Below are 25,922 nucleotides of genomic sequence, written 5' to 3'. Positions count from 1 at the left end.
ATCTTATGTCACCTACTTCATGAAAATCACAAGATACTTTTTAAAGCTGAGCACTATGTTTGTACAATATAGGTCTCCCTACTGAACAATTTCAACACAGCTCTTGTCAAACCCAGGTCCGTAAAACAAATAAATTTGGCTTAGTCTTAATTTTGTTGTTGTTGTTAATGACAGCTATTTCTAGAGATTAATTAAAAAAAACAAAAACACCAAAAAACGAAAGAAGGAAAATGAAGGCATAGTCTTGTCATCAACCAGTTGCAACTAGAATAGTAACCTTTAGGATGTGTGATTCTTGGGAAAAGTTATCCTCTGTCTTTTGGGACAAAAAGTTCCTTCTGAGCCCAAGCCCAAAAGAAAAGAGAATAGTAAAAAACCCCAATTCTCTTTAGAATTTCTTTTGCAGTTTCTTTTCATTTGCTCTTTTGGCTTGACACCGATGAAGTAGGCTTTTTGTGCACTATTTATAGTGCATAAATAGAGAGAATGTATTTAATGAAAAATAAAAATAGGTTAGCTTTCCTGACAAAGATGATGTATTAACTTTTGAGAAACACTTTTCCTTAAATTAGGTACTTTAAAAAAAAGGTGAAATACTGAAAACTCATGAAAAAAAACAACACTGTTCTTAAGTGCTCTTGCAGGGCTGAAAAACCTCTCTTTTGGCTTGAAAGGTTTTTCTTTAATTCAAAATTCTTATTTGGCTTGTTATTTACTCCCTGAATCTGTTTCTTATGTCTCATTCATGGATAATTTATTTTGGTTCCTGCTATTGTGCCAAAAGTATGATACACAAATATTCTCAAATTCGTCTTCAGCACTTTTTGCTGAAACTTGAACATACATAAATCTGTCACGACATTCATTCTTATGCTTCATTTTATGTTCTCAAGAGTTCTTACAGTCTTTTGTGTCATTGTTTTTTCACTTATTGCTTTTGCATTTGATGTAAAGATTAAAATATATGATCTATATTTCAAGTTCCCACTCCCACTCTTTGGTCCTGTATATAGTTGTTCAAAAAATGGCAGACTGATATGAAAAGTTTTGGTGGAATAAAACAAAACTTTAAAGCAACAGCATTGACAGAACGTCATGGTCCGTGTTCTACTGTTTACTCTGTAGATATATGGGTTTACAACATAAACCATGCAAAGTTATTTCACTGCTGTTATGTGTGCAAAGAATTTAACTGTACTTTGAATTTTGAAATATTGCATCTCAATATGTGATTACATTATTTATTTTTGCAAGAATGTACTTAGCATACCTACAATTTTTCCATTCCAAACTATCAATCCCTCAGCTCCACAAATGATTTTTGAATAAATTATGCATGTTAGAGCAGATGACTGTTTCAGGGTATTACATAACTTCAAAAAAAAAAACAAATCTAAACAATTCGTACCTTTTCCGTTATGTAGTTAAATGCACCTTTTGGTGGAGATATCTGTGTGCTGATACCAAAGTCTGGTGGAGGTACAGTCAGTAATGACAAGGACCCTGCATAGCTTTCGGAAATAAAGAACAGCCTGCCATGTTCTGGTTAATTATTTATCTGGAGAGGAGGCCAGATGATTAACATTACACATTTGCATTGCATTAATGCAACAACCTCTATCAGTCTGTTCATTTATAAAGTGGAAGGGCATATGTGAAATTAGAGAGCCTTAACTAGAATAGAAACTGTAGCTGTTTGAGGACACCTAATCCATTTGTCTCTGAAAAAAGTCTTCATAGCACTTGTTCAGCCATCAATTTCCTGAATTTAATCCATCTCTGCAGGTAGGATTCCTGCCAACATAATTTCTTTCCCAAAACCACATCTGGCTTATCCTAGAAAGTAATCTGTTTACTACTCATATGCCAGAACAAAACCCACCAGCCATTTCAACCTCTTACGTCCTCAGTGTTTTTTCCATTATCTAGAGGGGAAGCATAACCTTAATCCAAGTAATAAAATCCACTTAAGACATGTTTATTATATAGAATATATACATATTTACATACCAATAAAGTGTCCTGTACATTAGTAAACAACTCCTTAAACATGAAATTTCTTGATTTTACAGAGAGGTGAAAATCCAAGTGAAAACAACTACTGCACTTCTTGAATTATAACCTTGCAAGTGGTTGGTTTGAATTTTACATTTATTGAATTCTTGGTTCTCTAAGACTCTGTATCAGGTTTGAGAAGGCATAGGCTTTACTGATAAGTATTTAGGTGTTTGTAGGTTGTCAAAACAGATGTGCTACAGATTTTCAAGTGTAAATTAAAAGTTCAGAGAAATCAAAGAAAATAAAACCTGGGGTAAAATACATCAGTTTATGTAAAAAACTCACTAGCAGCATAGCTCCCACTATGCCAGGTAACAAAGGTAGCTTAGAACAATGGAAGAACATAGATACTACGGAATTCATGTAGAACATTAGGAACAGAAGTGTTCAGATCCTAAACCTGAAATTATTGCCCATATAGGACCTACACTGCTTTAAGTCTGTGTAACAGTTACTCTAGAAGATTAATTATTTACCCATGTATAACTGAGTGGAATAGTATCACATTCTAAATTACAGCAAATATTAATAAACCAGTAAGTTTGTCAAGGATGCCTGAAAGGCATTCCTGAGGTGGAAAACAAATCAGAGTCACCTGACCCATGAAGAACTATATGACTCTACTTCTTTATGGACACCAAATACTCAAAAATTATCAGATTTTTTACATCAAAACAACAAATTATGGGAAAAAAAGGATAAAATAGTTGAATATCAGGCAATTACAAATTTACCAAAGTTGCTTATATAACCACATTTCCATCCTCTAGTGAATTAAACTTGGGACAGAATGTACATAACAATGTCATTCACAGTTACCGACTGTAAGGAACACTCATGGATGCACTGCTAATTATTCATCAGGCTTTTAAATGACTGTTTGTTTTACGGAAGTAATTTTAGTCAATGTATTTATTTATTGGGAGAACTGAAAATATATTACTTTTCTAAAAGGTTGTCCTAAAAAGAAAAATTTACGTGCTATTGCAGCAAAGCTCCACCATTAATGAAGTTTGAAACCTGAGTTTGGCAAGGCAAGACATAGCATTCTGTTTGACTTAGTAACTGGAAAAGATCAAACCTGTTGAATATGATCCTGGTTATATAGTTCTTTGCCTCATTTTTAGATAGAGTACGGACGTGACTCAGGGCAGCACAGACACTTTGGCTGTTGTCTGCTGGAGCCTGGATTGCTTTACTGCAGAAACGGTATAATGGTGGTGGAGTCACCATCCCTAGATGGTTTGAAAAGATGCCTTCCTCCTATTTAAGAGGTCTGAGTTATATCCATAATAACATCTGTGTCAAAATGTGCTGGGAACAGGAATAGCTGCTGCACAGGTTGCAGCCTTAGCAAGATCTTGTGAGGGTCCTTCATCAAGCAGATAAAATAGTTCCATTTGAATTCCAGTGCAAGAAATTAACTGAAAAATTATGGATTATCTCTGTACAGATACAGAAATACTAACCACAACGTCTGTATAAAAAATACTGTCACGCTGATAGTTTTTACAAGTGTATAAGAAAAAGATTTAATATTTAGAAAAATTTTAATATCAAACCTGGATTATTTTGAAAATAAAATTTTACTGTATTTATCAGAAATAGATATTATTTATAATTCTCTCAGTTCACTGCTAAGATAATCCTCTCAGCACTGCCTGTGAATAATTCTTTTAAATAAAAAGATGCTTCTCGAAACTTCTAGTTGCTCTATAATGTGTCTTTTAAGCCATAACATACACTGGATGTTCAGTTAGGATCTGTGAGGGTAATAAGGCTGATGCATTTTTGATTGGGAATAATGGTCAATTGTACTCATTCTGGAGCAGCTCACAAAGGACTGCAGATTTATGGTCTATAACTGTCCCTTTTCATGTATTTTAGGTGATCTAATAAACAAGCATCAAAGGAGAGAAAAGGTCCTTGAGTGACACTAGCTGGGGACAGTCTCTGGGGACAGAGACTCCAAAGTGGTGGATGGAAGCCAGGAGTATTTGCTTAGCATGTGTCTAAATTTGCATTATTTTCAGAGTGAGTTTTATACTTTTAAAACAATTCTTGATTTGTCACTCAGGTTTATTCTGCAGAGTATTGAGATACACTCTCCTTGTTTTGTGACATTGACATTGCCATATACTGTTGCTCGCCTTACGTGTGCATGAACAATTGCTGCCTGGATGGGGTGACTAGACAATAACAGGGGAATGCTCTTTACTTTAAAACTCCTACTATATCCTACAGGAAATACATATTCCTGAGCTTTCTAGTCCTGTCAGTTATAACTAAGCCATTAAATTAATCATGTTGAATTCAGAAAAAAGCTGCTACCCAAAATCTGTCAAGGTAGTTGTTCTTCTTTATTCTCTGAGATAGGAATGCTTGGTATCAAATAAACATTTTTTAAATGTTCCACCATAACTTTCTCCTCATCTTCAAGATCTGCATCTTCTTTCATCTCCCATCTGAAAGAAAAATAACTTTTTATTAATTTTTAATGTGTTTTAAACCAGTCTTTAGAATAAGCAAATAAATACAGAACTTGTTACTATCAATTCACTGCCCTCCTTAGCAGTGGGTTACACCAGTTGAAATTACTGAATCATTGAAAATACAACCCCCAAAAATCTTGCTACACGCACCTTGTCATGGCTGCGAGGATATTGACACAAATTGTCAAAGCTACCACATAATCTTACTTATATTCATTGAAATAATGCTCTTTTTTTTCTGTTTTATATCAAACATGCAGGTAGAGGTGGAAGCCTAGTCAAACTAGGAGAGAATAAGTAGAAAAGCTAACATATGCTTTGGAAGTTAAGCAGATGCTCTCAATACTCTCTAAGTTTGCAGTGAAAGGTGACCACGTGATGTCCAACCAAATATTTAATGTGATTGTCATAATTCTCTGGCAGTGATGGTACCATATTACAAAATACCACAAACGTGACAGGCTCTTTGTTTCTTAAACCATCAGGTACACTTATCACAACCAGAAATAAATGACATCAGATTCTTCTTTCCCCACGTGAATACTCATTTCCAGTTTAGGATCAAGTCCTAATACCATTACAACTGAAAAAGTGAAAGAATATGAATTTTTTCCTTTTTTTTCAGTAATTAAATATAGAACCTTAAAAGTAACGTAGTGTTCCCTTGAAGAAAATCAGGATAATAAACTAAGAATTAGTGCTGCTATATAGTCAGTTGAAGAGGTCAATAACTAACGATCCCAGGTTTGAGGGTGAAAACTGGAATCTTTATTGAACACATGAAAAGCAATATAAGGGTCTTGGGGGCAGGACATGTTAATGAGGAGGATGGGTTATGCTAACTTGGGGATGGATTATGCCAACTAAAAGATTACACATTTTTCTGCTAGTAACATAGTTCATTAATACTTTCCCTTAGCTAGGACCACATGGGGGGAAAAGAACATGGTCTACATGGTCTGATAACATCATCACAAAGTCTTTCCATATCTTGCTGCAGGAGACAGGCCAATCAACACAGTTAAATATCAATAGGTCTTGTGAGGAAGGTCCTCAGAGTAAGGAGTTTCTCCCAGCTCCTGCTGTCCTTGGCCTGCTACATAATCTTATCAGCTCCTTCTCTGCTGATAGCTGAGCCCCAGATCCCAACAGTCAGCTAAACTTTGTAACACTCAAATTATGCCTACACAATGCTCAGTTATGTGGCTCTATCTCTTCTACAAGTTTTGTGGATATTTAAGAATTTGACATCCCTTTAATATTAATCTCTTTCTGCTCTAAGTAGACAATGAAGTGTAGCCTCATGGTTCAGACTAGCTGAAGACAAAAAAAGGTAAAGCATGAATACTAGATACAGAAATCAGATTTTCAAGTATTAAATCCAATAGGTTATGAATGAGCCATAAGATGCTGCTGAAAAGTAGGAGACACGGAGAGAAGCAGTAGAACAAAGACTGCTTTTAGGAAACTAATGTCAGAAGCAATACTTTAATTCTGTCCTCACAATTCTTAGGTCCTCATTCAGACTGCAAAAACCAGAACCTAAACTATACAAGTTTAGATTGGTGAATAAATGAAATATAATACAGAATGGTGGGAAAACGGCATTCCTCATATTTGCAAGAGGAGAACAGTCATTATTGGCAATAGAGCATGGTGTACACTTTTTGTAACTATATGACCAATACATCTGTTCTAGAGCAAGCAGCAGTCACAAGTATTGAGGCCATATTGCTGAGAACACAGCTGTGCTGGGCAGGGCACGTCTCAAGGATGAAGGACCACCGCCTCCCTAAGATCTTGCTTTGTGGTGAACTTGCCACCGGCTGCTGCAAGAGAGGAGCCCTGAAGAGAAGATACAAGGACTCCCTGAAACAACATCTCAGCCTTGGCCATATTGATCAACATAACTGGTCTACTCTGGCCTCCAGTCGGGAGGTCTGGAGACACACCATCTATAACGCTGCTGCTTCCTTTGAGAACTTACGCAGGATCACTCTCGAGGAGAAAAGACAACGCAGAAAGAATCGTGTCTTGCAGAATATACCACCTAAGGAGTCTTTCTGCTGTGCCTTTTGCAACCTGACATGTCTATCTCATACTGGCCTTTTTAGCCACCAGCGTGCTTGTGACAAATGTGGATGGAGCCTTCCCAAATATTCGTTCGCGAAGCCTAGCCATGATGAAAAGCTTACTAAAGTGAGAAAGAGAACAAGTGCTATGTAGTACAATCTCGTTGTTAAAAAACAGCTGGGAAAAAATATGTTCAATGAACATGTATACATTAGCATATATACATTACACCTTTACCTTAAAAATTGAATCTGACAACCCATATTACTGCCTGAAGAGAAGAAGTATCAGAACAAGCAAAGCATACTGTGAATAAAATTGAAGCATTGAATGCCTATCATCAAAGTTTTGCAATAATTAACTTCCTATTACTCCACTCATATGTAACTCCTATCGTATTTAACCTTATGTGAATATTAACATTACATACAATTAATTGCTATGTCTGTCTGCTTCATTCTCCAGTTTATAGAATGAACAAGCCTTCAGTTCAGTTACTTTTGCAAGTATCCCCAGTGAATGCTGTTTAAAAGTTTACTTTTCTACTTTTGCTAAAGTACCTCATCTTCAAACCTAGGAAGAAGTTCTGCAAGCCTTAATTTGAATTTGTGGTCATCAGAGTAATTCAGAAACACCACTATACCAATAGAATTGATTAATTTTAATTTATTTGATTTGTTGCGTAGTTTTTAGTAGAGGAGCTATTTGCTTAAAAGGACGATATCTGAAAATGCTAGATGGAAAAAAATTCTAAACAGTTAATGCTGGAGATACAACACAGAAATCTAGAAGTTTTGGCTAATGAAGCTTAACAGTAAATCAGCAGATTACTTTTAAAGATAGTGACTTCATACTTGTCAGCACATTTAATTGAACCTTAAACATTAGTGTTGGTAAAAATCTTCAGTGTCATCCAGTTTGGCCTTTCTTAAGTGTTAACTTTATAGCATGTTATTCTAATACATTACATTATCATTTTGTCCAAAAGTAGTCTATTTTTAAAGCATTTAAGCAGGTCCAATGAGGATAGACTGTTATGCATTTGCTTAACAGTATCCATGAATTAAAGAACTGTGAAATCAACTTGACAAACACCTGGTCCCTCATCTAATTTAGAAACTTTTTCTTCACTTTCATGCTTAAAGTCTGGGGACAATATAGTTTTTTAAAAGACTACTGGACAGTAAGGAAGAAGGCCACAACACATCTTTATTATTCCAAATGGGATGAGAAATTACCTGTTAGTTTTGTGTTTAAGAGGAAAAAGCGAGCATTTACTAGTCAAAAATTTCCAAAATAGATGTTTTTACTAGCATATCAAAAATGTGTCACAATTGTTTTGGCAATAGCAGTTGGCATAAATCCAACTAGCCAGTTCAAGTAATGTGAATATGAATAAAATTACCATCATGAATTACTTTCAAAATGCCAGATTCATCAGTTTAACAGCCAACTTCTGTTGTTTCAAATCATTAGCTCATTTCAAACATAGCCCTTAGAAAAAATTCCCAAATTCATAGGTAACATATGTTTTATTTCAGTCTGGCTATATCTTGGAACATCAAATAAAATCAGCATTTCAAAAGGATGCTGGAGTTATTTGAATGAATCCATCATATCACCACCTCCCTTTTGCTTAGATTTCATATAAACATAAAGAGATGAGTTCAAGTGTCCAGAAAGCCCAACTTTCAGTATGTTCTTCATATTTCAAAGAAATATGTTAGGAAGAAAATGCCATCATCTTTGTAATATTTAGGGTAGCACCAAAAGCTTTCAAGCCAATAATACTTGTGTACTTAGGAGAATTAAAAATTTTAAATGTTTTCAAAATATGCTGAAATATGAAATAATGCAGATGACATACTGTATGCACCTGATGTGAATCACTGAAACACTTTGCTGTTCTTTTCTGTGTTGTATGTGGCTAATCCAGGGGGGACGGAAGGGGAAGTAGTATATTTTTTTTTCAGACAGATACAGCAAAATACATCAGCACAGATAAATACTGAAGTTTTCTGCTGGTCAGTTTAGACCTTAGACCATGAGGTCAAAGAGTATGACTAGCACTGGGAGGGCTTTTGTTTCTCCTGATAAATAAGAAGCAAGTCTTGACTGGCACATTTATAAGTTAACAAAAAAAGTGCAAGGGGTAACCCAGGAAGATCAGTAACCCAGGAAGATCCAGTGATACCAGCTGAGGTTTATTTAGCGATGTATCTATGTGCTATCCTTGCATATAAATAGCATCAATGTATCTATTTATATAAACGGCTATCCAGGACTATATTTTGTGATACTTTTGTTTCTCCACTTAGTAAATGATAGGAAGTAAAGAAATAGTAAATACGTTTGCAGAGATGCTGAGGAAAATCTTCTGTGCACCTGTTAGGCATGCTGGACATTGCAGTAGGGCTGGACACATGGGGATATATTTGCTGCTTTGATTTTCTGTTGCAATATTGCATATATTTTGTAAATTGTAGATATATTCCTAGGAAGGCACTTTCTAAAAACCATAACAGGGACTATATATTACATTTAGGTGCTTGTTACAGATCAAGACTAAGTACATGCAGTTGAATATGAAATCAGAAATAAAACATATGAAGTAGTATGCAGTAGGGATTACCAAAGGTGACAGAGATTTTACCCGCAGTAAATTGCAACATTTGAAGAAGTTGTGCTATGAATTTGACATTAATAAATACTCTTTGATTAGTTCCGAGGTTTGTTTATAACAGTTGATTAGTTACAAAAAGTGTGTAAATATTAGAGGGAAAATATGTAAAATGTTAAAAACAAGAATAAATATGAACAAAATTTAAATGAAACGTAAGAATACTTTTCAACAGAGATGTATCTTCAACTTTGAAAAATGTCCTTATTTGTATCAGAGTATATAACCATGTTATTTTCTAAAGCTTATACAAGCCAATGGCTAAAAAATGAACAATTTATAGAAAGGGTCACACTAATATAAATTTATAGTGGCATTTTATGCATTGCAAACAAGACTTATCTAGTATTTTGCTATCTACTGTGTTTCTTAACGTCTTGGAAAATGTTACATCACATAATTCTACAGAAGGAATTATAATTTAAAAAAAAAAAAACAAACCACAAACCAACACTGTTATTTCCTATGCAAAACCTAATATCTCCTCTTGTAGGGAATTGTTGGCAAATGTAGAAACACTAAATAGCTGAAAATATGGATCTCTATATTAAATAATAGCTATGCCTAATAGTTACTATGTATGAAAAAAGAGAAGTGAGCTAAAAAGATTACATAATTGACATCTAATCTAAATCAGACACAAACAGTGCCACTCAAGCATCCTAACATGAGTAAATATTCAGACTTCAAGCACCGCAAGCTCTTAAGCTTATTTTTTGTTAATGTAGTGGATTACAAATAGAATCAGGGAGCACAAGTAGAGAAGGTCTTTTTGTGCCAAGTACTATGTAAGAAGGCAAGAGTGGAGAGCAAAAAAACCAAACCAAAAAATATGCTTAAAGTTAACTTACATTCCCTTTTATCTTTGTGATATGAGAGTAATTCCATGTAATCCACATCAAAATATTTTCCACATATTCACCTTCAATTTCTTCAACAAGCTGTTTTGCTGTAATTTTCAGACTTTTGTCTAAATGCATTTATTTACAAATAACACTATAAATGGAAGGAGGCAAAAGAAAGAAATAGTTTGTCCATAAACATCTAATTGATGCAATTTTGTGAAATTGATATGAAGCTCTTCTTATTGTTTAAAAGGTGCAGATTTTCTGCAAGTGACTTAGCCTTATGATGCTGCCAGCTGTGGCAAATTCTCTTACATCATGTGCATGCAGCTGTGGAGCCTTCCCAGTTCAGTTGGTCCTCTGGTCCTTTTCTGTTTAAAGAATATTTTTTCATGTGCAAGTACTCCTGTAGCCTTTTAAACTTGAACAGATGTGAAATGATTAATTGTATTTTCTCCAAAAGGGATTTTCATAATTGTCCTTACACTTATTCCTTATAAAATATAATTATGATAGATATTATTAGCAGCTTGCTGAAGATGAGACTGACCATTTTTTTGTCAGCTGTTGACAAAGAGAGAGGAAAGTGACAAAGCAGGCATGAAGCAGAGACAGGTGTTTTGGTGTTTTGTTTTGCCTTTTACAATTTCCATACTACTTATAAGCCATGACCACATATCCTGCTCTTATAGCTGTGCAGGACCTTTACTGAATTCAATCACCTTTCATTGAAACAATCATTTATCCTTTTGTACCTTATTATACTGGTGAATTCATACCTGACATGGAAAGTATCTGGCATTTTTGTACAATTCTAGAGATTTCTTGTGATAAATCAAGACATTTAAATTTAAATTGTTTATTTTAATAAAAAAAAAGTATATATTTAAATTTGTTAGAATACTGCCAATAAATTCAGTAGTGTTCTCTACACTGAGCTGGAATGGGTAGAAAAATCCTACACTTAGTTAAAATATAAAGACTTGCTACCAGCTCATGGAGCATTTTAATGAATAACCCTTTTGCTTCCTGAAGTTTGTAAGAGACACGGCTGTGGATTAAGTTTTTGTAGGCTGTGAAACAATTGTTTTATCAGTCTCTAGCATGTTATACCTCACCACAAGATAAGAAATTTTAGCAGATGGTACATTGTTTGCCATTTTTAAGTAATAGAAGAATATAAATCTCTGTAAGTTTCTTTTCAGTATTTCACCTGTAAATACCCTTTTTGTAACATGAGAAATCATAGACTATGAAATACACTTTACATCAATGTTACGCAGCCAACTAAATCCAGTGAATGTTCATAATCTCAATTCCTGAAAAGTCTTTCAGTTTCCGTGTGGTTCAGTGTTTTATTTTTCTAATGGTAGTATTAAATTAAAAGGGAAGCCTCTGGATTGCATTTAGTTAAAATATAATTTATTTAAGACTGTTACTAACATTTAAATTCCTAAATATTACCCATTCAAAAAATGTCTGCTTTGTTTCAGCCATTTATGTAGTACTTTTCTCATATTTCTCAATATGAGGGGAGGGGAGGGGAGGAGCTTTGCTGAAGCTGTCACCATCTTATTCTGAAGATATATATTCTGTTTGTTAGATTTCTGTGGCAGCAGAATGCCTTTTTATTTTCTGTTTTTTGAGATTTTCCTTTTTATACACAATGTTTTAGAAATAAATTATTTAAGTTTTTATTTAAAAAGAATATTTCAATATGGTTTGGGGGTTTAATTTCAAATATTTATTTTTTTTTAGCCCAAACTGTTATTTTCAGCTTTTCAGGTAACCAAGTATAGAATCACAGAATCATAGGATGGTTTGGGTTGGAAGGGACCTTGAAGATCATCTTGTTCTAAGCCCTTTGCCATGGGCACCTTCCAATAGACCAGGCTGTTAAAAGCCCCATTCAGCCTGGCCTTGAAATACTTGTAAAGTACTTTATATTTAAAACAAAGCACTTTGGTTTTTTGGCTGTTTCTTTTAAAATAAGTTCAATTAAAAGAAAAACAAACAAACAAACAAACAAAAAAAATGAAACAACTCTAATAATAGCAATTTACACAGCTTCAGTTTGCTGGATTTGTGCCTTACTCAGGCTTGGACCAAAACACATTCTCTCACTGCTTAGAATCTTAAGCAAAGTTTATTCACCAAGGATGATTTCTTATAATGACATTACAGAAATAATTGTGCTATGATCACATGTGCTTATTGCTTGCAGGTTGTATCATGTCCCCATTATTTTATTTCTTCTATAGACTATTCCCAAAACCTCTAGTGCATGCATGAAGTTGCTTATCTGAATCTCTAAACTAAGAACACTGTGTGCTTGTGTAAATTCATATAGTTCGAATATGTATGTACAGAGCACCTTTGTATATATACATACTGGTACTCATGCAAGTAACAGAGTAATGATACAAGCATTCAAGAGGGCAAATTTTATGGAAGAATGGGATCAATAACACTATGTCTAAGCAAAGTGCTTGGGGATGACTACTCAAAAGATCATATATTTTAAATAATTTAAAATAATTTTGCAATCATCACATGAAATGAATTGAAGTATTTTTAGCATTACTGTAAATTTTTAAGAAAATCAAGAGGCCCAAGGAAGTATCTTATGATCACAGTGCTAGCAATATTTTCATTCAGCAAATGCATATGATTTACCTGCATATAATTACATGATAGAAATGCATCTAGTAAAATTATCTTGCTCTTCACATCATGTTCTGCTTGTTCCCTCTCCTCACCCTCCCCTTTTTATTTCAATTTAAAAAGGCTTTCCATAATGAATGCTGAAAACCCAATGTAAACACTTTAAAGGATCAAACTTTGAAATGTGGTTACTGTGGCATATGTGTGTTCTGTAAATACAAACACAAGATATATCTGCCGAGAAATTATATTTGATAATTTGACAGCTTTATGCCTTAAGAGTATAAAAAATTCATATTTTGTCAACAAGAAACTTCTTCCATTTGGTAAGAAGGGGCTACTATGATAGCATAAAAGGATTAATATTTTGAAAACATAAGATTATTATGGCAGTAGTATAATCCCCTCCTTAATGCACTGAAATTTTAAAAATACTCATTTTTTTTCTTTTACAAGAATTCCACTCAGTTCATAACTTGAAATATAAGCTTAGGGGAACCAGGAAGCTGACTTTTATTGGCAGGTTTTCTTCAAATTTAAGCAAACAATGGTCTGCTAAAAAATCTTGTTGATTCATGTTCATAACAAATTAAAACCACTGCTCTCTGGCCTGTAGCTAGAATACCCCAGTTTCCTGTGAGGACCAAAGAAAAAGTAATTCAACAGGCCCAGAAGTCTAGCACCTGCTTCATATTCTATTTTCAAAAGTTAGTACCTGGTTGTTTAACCTGGTCTCCTGGTAATCCCTGAAGATTAAGATAATCCCTGAGGATTACCAGGAACAGACTGAAAATGGAACAACCAATTGGAGCAGAGATACCATCTGAAAGAAGAACAAAATAATCTGTATATAAAAATTTATATGACCCAACAAATCCATTTCAGACTAGCAAAGAGGTGAATAAAAAAAGAGAGAGGGGGATAAAGACACATGTACAGGATCTCTATTCACAGTATGCTTCATTGTTAGTCATTCAGGTCTTTCACTGCTGTTTTGCAACTCTGTACAGAAAGGTTAATGTGAAATAAATAAATAAATAATTTTTTTATGCTTGGAACAGAAAAACTAGTAATTTGCCCTCGTTAATTCCAAACAAGGTAATATTACCTACAGCAGTGTAACTAATATTTATATCCAGAAATTATAAAGCCACAAATACTAAGAAGAGACAGGTAAGTGAAATGAGGAGTGAGAATACTGGAAATCAGTCATGCAGCCCAACATCTTGCAGCCAAGGTAAGAGGTAAAAGAAATTCCCTGATAGCACTCCTGAATCAATTGGAAAAAGCTTTACTTTCTCTGCTTGGCTAAAATTCACTCTTTAAACTGTTATCTGAAAAAAGATAATAAACAAAGGCAAATTTCATCTGGTTTTGGTCCACTGTTCTGTGGCTCTACAGAACAGCTTGCTGAGTTCTGGAATGTAAAACTGAAGGAAATATCTATAAAAAGTTAACTTCAAAAAACTGTGCATTAAATACATTTTAAAATCATGCTGATTAATTTACTCAACATGCATACACATGGAAAACTGTAAACTGTATTTCAAGATACATTATTAGAGTAGTTTCTAAATAGGGGGTTGATTAAGCAGAAATATGACATGATGAAATGTCTTAATATATCTCATATTTATTGTAGATTTTTTCCACTCCTTTTTGCTTTGGGAAGTTAAATACTACAGTGCAAATATTGTTTTAAAAATTATGAGGCTTTAGTTTTCAAACTAACCCAGTAGAATAATGTAAACTGTAATTTATGTAATGCAAGGAAAGAATTGAGGAATTTTCTTCTACATAGTATAATTACAAAAGGAATTGGCCTATTACATTATTTTTCATCAATCTGTTAGTCTGGCAATAGGCAAAAGCTTATGGTATGGAAAGAAAAAAACAAACAGACACAAAAGCTGTGTGAAAAAACTTAGATGATCTGAGCACAATCTATATAGTATCAACTTTGTGGATCCTCCAGTGATGATTTAGTCAAATGCTTAGCAGGCTAGTGAAAATAATATTTGGCAAATTGTTTGCCCAACTTCCTGCTGACATTGTTTTGTAGGGTACATAAGCTAAGGATGGCACTATTCAAGAGATAAAGCAAAAAGAGCGCTATAAAGCTTGTAGTGTAAGATACGCATGATGTCTGAAGTGGAAGTAACAAAGCAGGGAGGATATGGATGCAAAAAAAGACGTCTAAGAAAACAGTAACACATGGAAATACTTGGTTGAGACATGTATATTCAACTGAACTGCACATTTTTGTTGCTGCTATAATCTAAAAAATATTTATTTGTACTGGGAACTTCCTTGGGATTATGCGCATATATATCTGCAACCAGGAAACTCATGAAGACATGTGTTCACAACTTTTAGTGGAATAGAAAACACCAATTTTGTGAACACTTTTTACGAATCTATACCTGCTCTTACTAATTTTCAAAAGCAAAACGCATTTCAAAGCTAAAAATCAAGAAAATGCCTTCAGAAAGTTTAACTGGTTGGCCTTTGCCAGTCATGACCAAGTCCTACATTGTAGCTTTGGTCAGAGATGTGAGGAGAACAAGGGAAGAGGTACAGCACTCTGTGATGCTGCAGTACAGTGATTCCTTAAGACAGGAGAAAAAAAGTGTCACTGTAGGATGGTCTGTATCTTTCTAATTCAAATGACTCACAGAAGACATAAGAGTGACAGAGGAAGGTTCTCCCATGTAATGATGAAATTCACACCTGCCAGACTTGTGATTTTGTGTCTCTGCACGATGAATTTTAAAAGTTTCAATTTCATCTTGGTCCAGGTTGGGAACATTTTTCTTAATCTCAGAATTCTCATGACAGAAATATAATTTATCTGCCAAGTATATAAAAATCATAGAATCACTAAGGTTGGAAAAGACTTCCTAGATCACAGAGTCCAATCTTTGACCAAACTCTAAGTGCCATGTTCAGTCCTTCCTTGAACTCTTCCAGGGATGATGACTCCACCACTTCCCTGGGCAGCCTGTTCCAATGCCTGACCACCCTTTAAGTGAAGAAATTCCTCCTCATGTCCAACCTGAAGTTACCCTGGTGCAACTTGAGGCTCTTTCCTCTTGTTCTGTCACTAGCTGCCTTGGAGAAGAGACCCCCACCTTGCTATAACCTTCTTCAGGTAGTTACAGAGAGCAATGGGGTCTCCCATGAGCCTCCTTTTCTCCAGGCTAAACAGTTCCAGCTCCTTCAGCTGCTCCTCATAGGACATGCACTCCAGACCCTTCCCCAGCTCCACTGCCCTTCTCTAGACTTGTTCTGGCACCTCAAGTCTTTCTTGAAGTGAAGGGCCCAGAACTGCACACAGGATTTGAGGTGCAGCCAGTGCCGAGTACAAGGGGAATAGTCACTGCCCTGATCCTGCCCACACCATTTTGATGCAGGTCAAGATTCATACTGCTGGCTCATGTTCACCCAGCTGTCAACCACCACACCCAGGTCCTCTTCTACTGGGCTGCCTTCCAGCCACTCTTCCCCCAGCCTGTAGCACTGCAATGGAGTTGATGGGATCCAGATGCAGGAACAAGCATTTTATCTCATTGAATCTCATACAGCTGACCTTGGCCCAGTGATCTAACCTGTCCTGATGCCTCTACAGAGCCTTCCTACCCTCCAGCAGAGGGTAGGAACACTCTGCCCAGTTTAGTGCTGTCTGCAAACTTATGGAGGGAAGACTTGATGCCCTTGTCCACACCATCAATAAAGATATTAAACAGGATTGGGGCCCACAACTGAGCCTTGGGGAATCCTGCTAGCAACCAGCTGCCAACTGGATGCAACATATTTGCTACCATTCTCTGGGCCCGGCCATCCAGCCAGTTTTCAATCCAGTGGAGAGTGCACCTGTCCAAGCTGGGGGCTGCCAGCTTCTCCAGCAGAATGTCACAGGAGACAGTGTCAAAGGCTTTGCTGAAGGTAGACACACCCACAGCCTTTCCCTCATTTACCAGGCAGGTCATAAAAGGTGATCAGGTTGGTCAAGCAGGACCTGCCTTTTCTAAAACCCATGCTGGCTGGGCCTGATTCCCTGGTTGTTCTGTATGATCTGCATGACAACACTCAAGATAATCTTTCCATAACCTTGCCAGACACCGAGGTCAGGCTGAGAGGCCTGTAGTTCCACAGATCCTGCTTCCACCTCTTCTTGTGGATATCACCTTATCCAACCTCCACTCATCTGGGACCTCCCCAGTTAGCCAGGACAGATGATAAACGATGGAGAATGGCTTGGAGTCCACTCTCTGGAAGTACAAAGTAGAGGTTTTGCTGACCATCCAAATACTACATACGAAATTTTGGAAGATGCCCAAAAAAGCCCAGCTACAGTGCAGCCAACAGTATCTGGAAAATTACTATTACTTAATGCCATTTTCAGCATTTGAAACAGGAATCTGTAGGCTATTAACTTCTTTGCAGTTGCTTGCACGTTTTAGAGAACATGCTGCTATGCAACGGCATTAGATCAATGCTGATTAGGACAGATCTGAGGTAGCAAAGAGATAAAAAATGTAAAAATTCATTGCTATATTTGAACTTTTGAACTTTGTATTTCTAAAGATCAGAAATCAGCACAAAGTTTGGCGCTTTCAGAAAAAGCTTAATTCCTTCACAAACAGAGACTAAATAAATAAATAAACAAATGAGACCATGAAGCTAAAGTTAGTGCAATGTTTCTCTCTTTTTTTTTGAAATTCTAATTTTCTCTATATTTCTGCTCAAGGTAAACAGCATTCTTACTACATAATTGTGGAGCACCATGTGCATTTTATTCTAGGATAAAAATATTAAAAGAATAAACTGTCAAAAATATATTGAAATTGTTTTAATTATTCAGTATTTTTAACAAGCATGACAAATTCAGAAATGACAAAGAGCCTTAGGATCATACAACCTAATGTATTTGCCGCAGCTGGCACTCGCAATGTCTATTTCATCGTAAACAGCAGTTTTTCTGATTCTGAAGTATCTGAAACAGCCACAGATATGGCTGAAACCATGAAGATAGAAGTGGGCACTGTGTAAAAGTATTATTTTTTGTCTACTTACACCATTTTTTAGTGACTGGGTCACTTCACAGGAAGAGATGAAGTGCTTGTAATGGCTACATAAAGATTCTTATGAGGACCTTTGATAGATGGCAGGATCCCAGAAGATAAGAGGCTCAAGTACTAATAACCATATGGCTGTGGAGCCAACCAAGGATTGTTGGTCATAACATGCCATGAGAAAGAATAAGATATGGCTGGAGATGGGTCCATGCAAAGAGTCTTTATCTTGAAGGAATATATTAAATCCATGGAAATATAAGTAAGTTGAAAAAGTAAGTTATGCAATTATTTCAATGATGAAAATATTTTTAAAACTAAAGGCATTTTGCTTCATGAAAGCAGCTGAAATAAAAAAAAAAGAAGGCACGAGGATAAAAGGAACAAGACATATGTGCACAGAAAGTTAGATGAAACAAAAACATAAAAAGTGTAAAGGAGTTCCCAGGAAAGTATAAGAAGGTGTTAAGGCTATTTAAAAGCTTGTTTTGTCAATAATAAAAAAACCCTCAAACATATGAAAGAAAATAAAGGATGGAATTATCAGTTTCTGATAATCTAATTTTAAGTATATTCATAGAAGCTTTGTAGCAATGATATTAATCAGCACAGATTTATTTGTTTATGACAGAAGAAAATTATGTGCTGTTTCTAGATTAGTATTCTCAATATCCATAAATGGTATTGCAGATCATAAAGCTGTTAAGTATGTAAAAATCAGTATTTATTAGACAGACATATCAACTGTGGAAATTATTAAACTCGACAATTTTTCACAAAGGGAATAAATATTAAGTACAAGAGAGCCCTAATTAAAAAGGTTTGTAGAAATATCATATTAAAATATTCAAGTGTGCTTCAATGTAAAGAAAACAAATAATAAAAAAAAAACCAACCAGAAAAAGTTGTAGGAACACAGCTAGAACTTTATTTGGTACTACTAAGTTACACATTGGTGCATGGCAAAATGGAACTGGCACTTGCTGGAAAGTTGTGTAGAAATCTAAGGCTACTTGACTTTGTAATAAATTATGTTCAAAATAAGAGGTTAAATATTTAGAAGAAAAGTTTAATAGACATATTCTGTGACAGAAATTAAAGTAACTTAAGCCTTCCCATATGACGGTACACATGTAAGATATGAAGAAGACAGTACATCCATGCTTTTATACAAGTATCTACTTGCAAAGCACGTAGATACACTTAAAAGGTGGACAATGAATGACATAAAAGTAATTTAATAGAACAGAATAAATTTTCATATTCTTTTGAAAAAGGAGGAGGGAAATTTCTGAGCCTAGCATTGCTGATACAAAAGAGGGTTTGTATTAACTGCTGGTGAATGCTGCAAGGTGGAAATACGTGCACAGACCCATACAAAGCTTGGAACTATCACCTCAATTTGCTGGATGTAGGCCAATAGTTCAAGCAAGCACCATTTTTACCCTTCTTTTATATTCTTTCCTGGGTAAAATACTAAAACATTTTGCTGATGGAGAACGGCTACCTCATGGCCAGCAATTTACATGCCAAATGAGATCAAATCAGAGCATGGGAATTGTTGACACATGTTGTGCTATAATCAAGCATTTTTTACCTGAAGTACTCATTCAGTAAGCAAATATAAAGATCTGTGGACCAGATCTTTATATTTCACCATGGGGAAAGGTGAACCTCCTGCAGCATTTCAGGAGAGTTTGACATTGGTCCTGAGAAACAATATTCTTGTTCACTGCTTTCTTTAGGCTCGTTGTACTAATTTTAGTTTACCTATTCTGTATTGAAGACTCAACTTACTATGAGCTCAGTTTTCATTAACAAAAAACTTATCTAAACACACACAAAAAGAAAAATATCAAAGCAACAATTAACTAGGAGCCAATGTGTACTGCTTCTGAACAACAAATTGTAAAGCTCAGCATGTGACAGTTAATGGTCTTCATGTAGGTTGTGTGATACAGCATACAATGCAACAACAAGCCCAGTTTTTCCCTTTTAACAGCTATTTCTATAACGTCCTTATTTGTATAAATTTGCTGAGTCCCTCTTTCTTTTTGTTGTGGTAGTGAAGCAGATTGCTGATATTATGAGAAATAAAATACGGTTTTTATTATAAAACAAAATTATAGGCGCATCGTGAAGTTGTAAGGTGTGCAGTTCCAAACTGGACTGAGTACCAGGGTTCTTTTGCGGCCAGGATAAGGGAAATATAAAGTTCCTAACAATTAAAATCTTTCTGGGCCATTTGGCAAATTTCGTACACAGGAGTTTCTTTTCTCTCTTTGGGCTAAGAACAAGGGAAGATCCATCATTTTTGACAGAGGATGCCTCGCAGCTAATTGGAAGGAAGGGAAAGCCCCTTTTCAGAGAAAAGAAAACTTTTTAGGCAAAAATGAATATATTAAACTTATCTGAAAAAGGGTGGGATTTTGTAAAACTATAAAATGCATGAAATTTAAACTCAAAGGGTCTTTCTCCCCGGAAACTTGGTGTGAGGAAGACCCAGTGCACTGAATAAATTCTTCCTTGTTGATATTTGTTTCATGAGTTTATGCCATCTTTCTAAATTCAAAGGAGGAATTTTTTCCCACAATAGTGTAGTACCTAGTGCAACGTCTTCTGCAGAAATTTTGCAGGCAATTTCCTCAAGCACAGCAGAGACAACACATATAGGACAGAGCTACTCTGTAATTTATTTCTGGATAACAAATCATCAATTTTGTTACTTCTCTAACAAAATCAAAATAATTTTCATCTCCTGGATAGATTTTTAACTGTGCTATTACAATATTATCCAATACTACTAGTATCATGCATATTTAATTTTATTTCAGAGATAAAACATTTTCTGGAAGGAAGAGGAGGATAAACTGACACAAAATGAAACAATTCTTCATGTTAAAAATACCCAGCATGAAAACTCAGTTGTGAGGAAGGTAAATTAAAACGTATGCATTTATCCAATCATTTTAAATACCATAATTACACTGACTGCTCATCAAAAGACTTTTAAGACTCATTAAAACTGTAAAACATTTCTCATTAAATATATATTTAAATGAAGATTCTGTAATGTATCTACACGGTACTTTAAATCATACAAAAAATATTCTGGTGAAAAATCTAGTTGAAGTTTAGGTAAGAATTACAGCTTAATGATGGGGGCACAGTGGTTGCCTTTTAGTTAAAATTGAATATTAGCATGATGTATCCATCTTTAGCCTGAACTTGTGCATAAAATAGTCAATCTTCATGAAATTGCACATGCCAAATATTCTTTCGGATCACACAGTCTCAAGTCCTCCAGGATTTACATCAGTCCCTATATTCTGATCTGGCTTTAATGTTTCTCACTTATACCCACTGCACTGCTTTTCTCAATCTTACTAATAAAATTGCTCCTTTTATTCTTCCAAGTGGTGTCACTCTGGTGTGAGATTAACTCATTTTGAGCACTGGACCAATAGACTTTCACAAATCTCCCAACCTGGTCTTCAACCAGGTTCAATAGGTTAAAGCTGCTCAATACCATATGCAAACATTCTCCATTAGAATCTGAACACATTCACTGCTATTCACCATCAAAGTTGGAAGGGATCTCTAGAAGTCATCTAGCCCAACCCTGCACTAAAACCAAGCGTAACTATATCAGTTTGCTCAGGTCCATGTCCAGTGAAGTCTTGACTTTCTAAGGACAGAAAGTCCACAGCATCTTTGGGCAACTGCTCCAGTGTTTGATGTCCCCCAAATCCAGCATAAATATATGTAGCTATCCCCACCTATTTGCAGCCTTTGTTGGACTGTATATCATTGCTAACTATATATAGATTTGTTAACTATTTTTTTTCAGATTGTAGATCTAGTTCTAGCAAACTAGGCAATATGAAGCTATGGAAGAGCTTTCTATAAGTAAAAAAGGAACACATATCAAAGTCTGGGTTGTTTTAATATATTTTTGATGAACACGAGCAATTAAATCTGTAGCTTTGTTTAAGGATGCAGAAATCCGGTGTGGAAGTCTTCACTGGCATTTGACTCCCTCCTATGATCTGATGAAACAAGGGAAAACCCAGGAAGCAAATATAAACAAGGAGAAGCTTCCTTGCTGTGTCTCACTTGCAGGAAAGTAAGGGAACACCACCTACAGGACAGGTAAGGATATCCTTTTGCAAAAAGAACCTATTCAAGAGGCTGAAACTTCTAGAGTTTCAGGGGTATAGGAATAAAGCATGTGTATATGATGGTAAAAGAAGACGGACATGGCAACATGGAAAAGGAAGAAAGTTTGTACATAGGTAGGGGCAACACTACATTGATCTGTGACAATGGGATGAGGAGACATATGTCTTTCTGTCTTTGAGGTACTCAGAAGAAGGACATATGGTTAAAGGACTTCTAACCGCCTCCTTATAAGAGAATTGGCAATGCAGTTCTTCAGCTTTCTGTATGGAGATTTCCAGTGGCACAATAAATGCATACATTTGATTTTTTTAATATAATCTTCTCAAATCAGCAACATAGAGAAATGTATCTCTATTTAACAGATTGCAAAAACAAGATAGAGAAAGATTACTGAGGCCCAGAGTTCACAGTCTTCTTAACTGGTGCACTCTGGTTTTCACTGAAGAAGCAAAGGAACAAAATAATACTTCAGCTCAGTTTTTTTCCTTGTGCTCTACCTGTTCTCTTTGCTGCAAGTGATTTCATTAGAAATACACAGACATTAAATTAATAAAGATCACTGTGGACAGTTCTACTTTGTTTTAAATGGGGTAACTAACAAGATGTTTCCTTCGGCTTCCCCATCCCTCCTGGTCATAGTCTCAGGTGAGCTTCTCTAAAACTGCACAATACTGGAGGGGAAGCTGGTGTGGCAGAGATTAATTTCCAGAACTCAATTTCAAAAGAAGGATTTTTAATAAGGAGTCTCAGCACATGGATATTGTGAGAGACCAGAAGTTTTTTCCATCTTTCCTGGTTCTTGAGTGCCTGTATTCCAGCAGTAAGAGCTCTCCCTCCAGCCTGAACAAAAGGAGGGATACCACCAAACATATCTCCCTAAATCAGCACTGTTAGAAGCTTCTGACATTTTTGACAAAATAAGATAGCCATACAAGGTAAGTCTTGAACTGTTTTGTAGGATTTTTCACTCCACGCTGTTTACAAACTATGTGATTGTCAGTTTCACATGGGGTGTTTGTTATTTTCCTCTCCTCAATGATCCATGTTTGAAATTCACAGACTCACAAAGTGGTTTGGTTGGAAGGGACCTGAAAGATCATCTCACTCCAACCTCTCATCATGGGCAGGGACACCTTCCACTAGACTAGGTTGCTCAAAAGCCCCAGCCATCAAACTGCTGCCCTTGACATTCCTATTTTTCCCCTTTTCCCTCTCTTTCTCATCAGTCTTTTCTCCAAATGCTCAAGGAGCAAACAAGTTAGACCTGTCTCCCTCTATATACACCTTCTGTGTGTCATTCCAAACAGAAGGGTAAAAATGGTACAAAAAGAGCTACAGATCTGAAGAAATAACAATGAGCTGCAGTTTTAGCAATCAGCACTTGTAATAGACTACATAAATTCTAATGTTCACAGAAATAACAAAACCTTCTTGAACACCACCGATGATTAATTAGAAAGTCTGTCTCACAGATTTTTCTCTCAGGTGTAGTAATCTTGCGGACCTTATCATTAAGGCTTAGTTAAGCTCCAGCGGGTTGATAGGCAGTGAAAAAGAGTGATGATCTTGGGTTTTATGCAAGACAGTTATCCTGTCATGTTACCTTAGAGTACAAAACAATGCCAAATAAAAGTAAATTTTTCAAGTGCCAGTATAATGAATTATTTATAAAAATTCATTACTATATTTCCAATATTACTGCAACTTCCAGGAAGTATAGAGCTGCATACAAGGTACACTGTTTTCACACTATTTTTGGATTAGCTGCTATAAAAATCTGAAACAAAAACATACAGAAAACCTACAAAAACTATTACCTAGTGTAAATAAACCACATATATTTTGTCATAATATGTCTGTATATTGAAAGATAATGTTATTTTTTTACCTTTCAACCACTGTATTTTCAGTGTGCTTCTAAGTACCACTGTGTGATACCTTAAAGAAGTAGGAATGGCATATGTCCCTTTAGAAGAAGCTGAGCAAAATATAACATTTACTGAGATAATTATTGCTTCTCAAAGATTCCCTGGCACATTAAATGTTATTTACTTGCCTCTGTATTGCACACAATATGATAATAAACCATCATAAAACTTAACTTTTTTGTACACAAACCTTCTGATGTAACATACAAACCAGGAAGTCAAAATTACCTAAAAGACATAATAACTCTAGTTCTGCTCCCTTTGTTTTATATTTTCCCAAATAAGTTATAATTTAACATGATTAGAAGACAAGCAAATATGTATTTGCTCATTACATTTGAGATCACTTAAACCGTATTACCAGATGAGAGCCTTTGACTAGTTCTGAGTAAATAAAAAGACAGTCTTAATAGTTTAAATAGAACAATTTTTTGCAAATGTAGCACAGTAAACCTTAATTCTGACATTTACATGTCTTGCCATATACAATCCTTGCTTGTATAAGCACAAATTATTTTTTCTATATTTAGGCAAAGGATGGGGCTACCACGGAAGATGTTGTTCCAGCACAAGCCAGACAGGAGAGATGCTTACTTTACAGCTTTTCTGAAGGTAAAAGAAACTTTGCCCCTCTGGTTGTTTCTTCCCTCCAAGGCAATGGGCAATATGAAAAGAAAGTGCAAACCCCCACAACATGTGAAGCAATGCTTAGCTTCCATTCAGAGGATTCAAGGATCTCTGCTTAAGAGAATATCTGACTTTAAGTAAGAACAGCAGAATTTTTTAGGAACAAAAATCATACTGAAAAAAAAAAGTATGCAAACCCCTTTAGAGCCAGATCTCTAAATAAAGTACTGAATAGTACTTTAATTTTTTCTATAGAGATAAAAAAAATATAATTGATAAATTAACAGGGCAGGCTTTTCATATTCATCTGCATTCTGAAACAGCATGAGATGTCAGATGCTAAGCACATCAGCGGACCTTGGCAAAAGTAAGTTTAAATAAGATATGTATTGTGTTATGCACTGGTAGGAAGCATATAAATAAATTTGACCTGTCAGCTGAAAGTTGGAGGGGGTGTGCCGAAGCTTAAATAAAACCTCACTCTGCTCTTATTAGCTAAAATATGTACTGACCTACACCTACTGAAAGCACCCTTAATATTTCACTTAATTGTTCTTCCAATCTCTTTTCTATACCTGGATTCATGTGATGGAAATTTTATCCTTTATTTTCTCACGTGACTGCATTTTAATCCCTTTTGTATTCCAATCCACATTTTGACAGAGCACAAATTCTGTGGGAAAATGCCTGGGCTGGTACTTTGAACCAATTCATCACCCACGTGGGCTAAATGAGCTGTGAAGAGCCTCCTCTAGGGCCATCACCATCTTCAGTCATGTAGCCCCACAGTAGGCAGCCACGGCTCCAAAAAGTGATATGTCACCACCCATCAATAGAAAATAAATTATTGCCATTCTCACTTGTCATTGGGCTTGTCTTCACTTTGGCTAACCTACTGATTGGCAGCTCAAGGGGAACATCTCCAGCCTTTGTGGAGCATGATTATGACTGAGCACACTTATGCATCCTGGCCAGTAAAAACATGCAGGGAAAGCAAATTATTTCAGTGTTTTGCACCAGTGATTAGAGCATTAGCCATGAATGCTAGAGAAACTTAGAGTTGACAGTCAAGACTCGTTCAGTTCTGACATTTATTCACTCATTTTAATGCCATAAGTAAGTGGCATTGAAGGTACAGCATTCATGTATGTGCAAAGAATGAATCATAGAGTGCAACAACATGAATAAGGAGAATGACCTTGGCAAGATTACAAATCTTAAAGGTAAAGAGGCAAACTATATGTAAAAGTGAAAAAGTTAATTTAAAATTGTTTTCATGGTTATTATTTTCTCAGACA

The 25,922-nt window shown here is 35.5% G+C and overlaps 1 protein-coding gene across 8 annotated transcripts in view; it reads right to left on the bottom strand.

The window, feature by feature from the left end:
- Positions 1 to 1,756: 1,756 nt before the first annotated feature.
- Positions 1,757 to 25,922, bottom strand: part of KIAA0825 (KIAA0825 ortholog) — a 248,248-nt gene continuing 224,082 nt past the window's right edge. For 6 of the 8 annotated variants that reach the window (XM_027662939.1, XM_027662929.1, XM_027662931.1 and 3 more), the window contains one exon: positions 1,758 to 4,523. In XM_027662939.1, the coding sequence (XP_027518740.1) occupies positions 4,400 to 4,523 (124 nt within the window). In that variant the 3' untranslated portion in view covers positions 1,758 to 4,399. Of the gene's footprint in view, positions 4,524 to 25,922 lie in introns of all 8 variants that reach the window. The other 2 variants (XM_027662937.1, XM_027662938.1) reach the window with 1 other exon arrangement.

The sequence above is a fragment of the Corapipo altera genome, unplaced genomic scaffold (assembly GCF_003945725.1).
Source record: "Corapipo altera isolate COAL_440 unplaced genomic scaffold, ASM394572v1 61167, whole genome shotgun sequence".
In the NCBI taxonomy this organism is placed as follows: domain Eukaryota; kingdom Metazoa; phylum Chordata; class Aves; order Passeriformes; family Pipridae; genus Corapipo; species Corapipo altera.
This window is presented reverse-complemented; position numbering and strand designations above follow the sequence as displayed.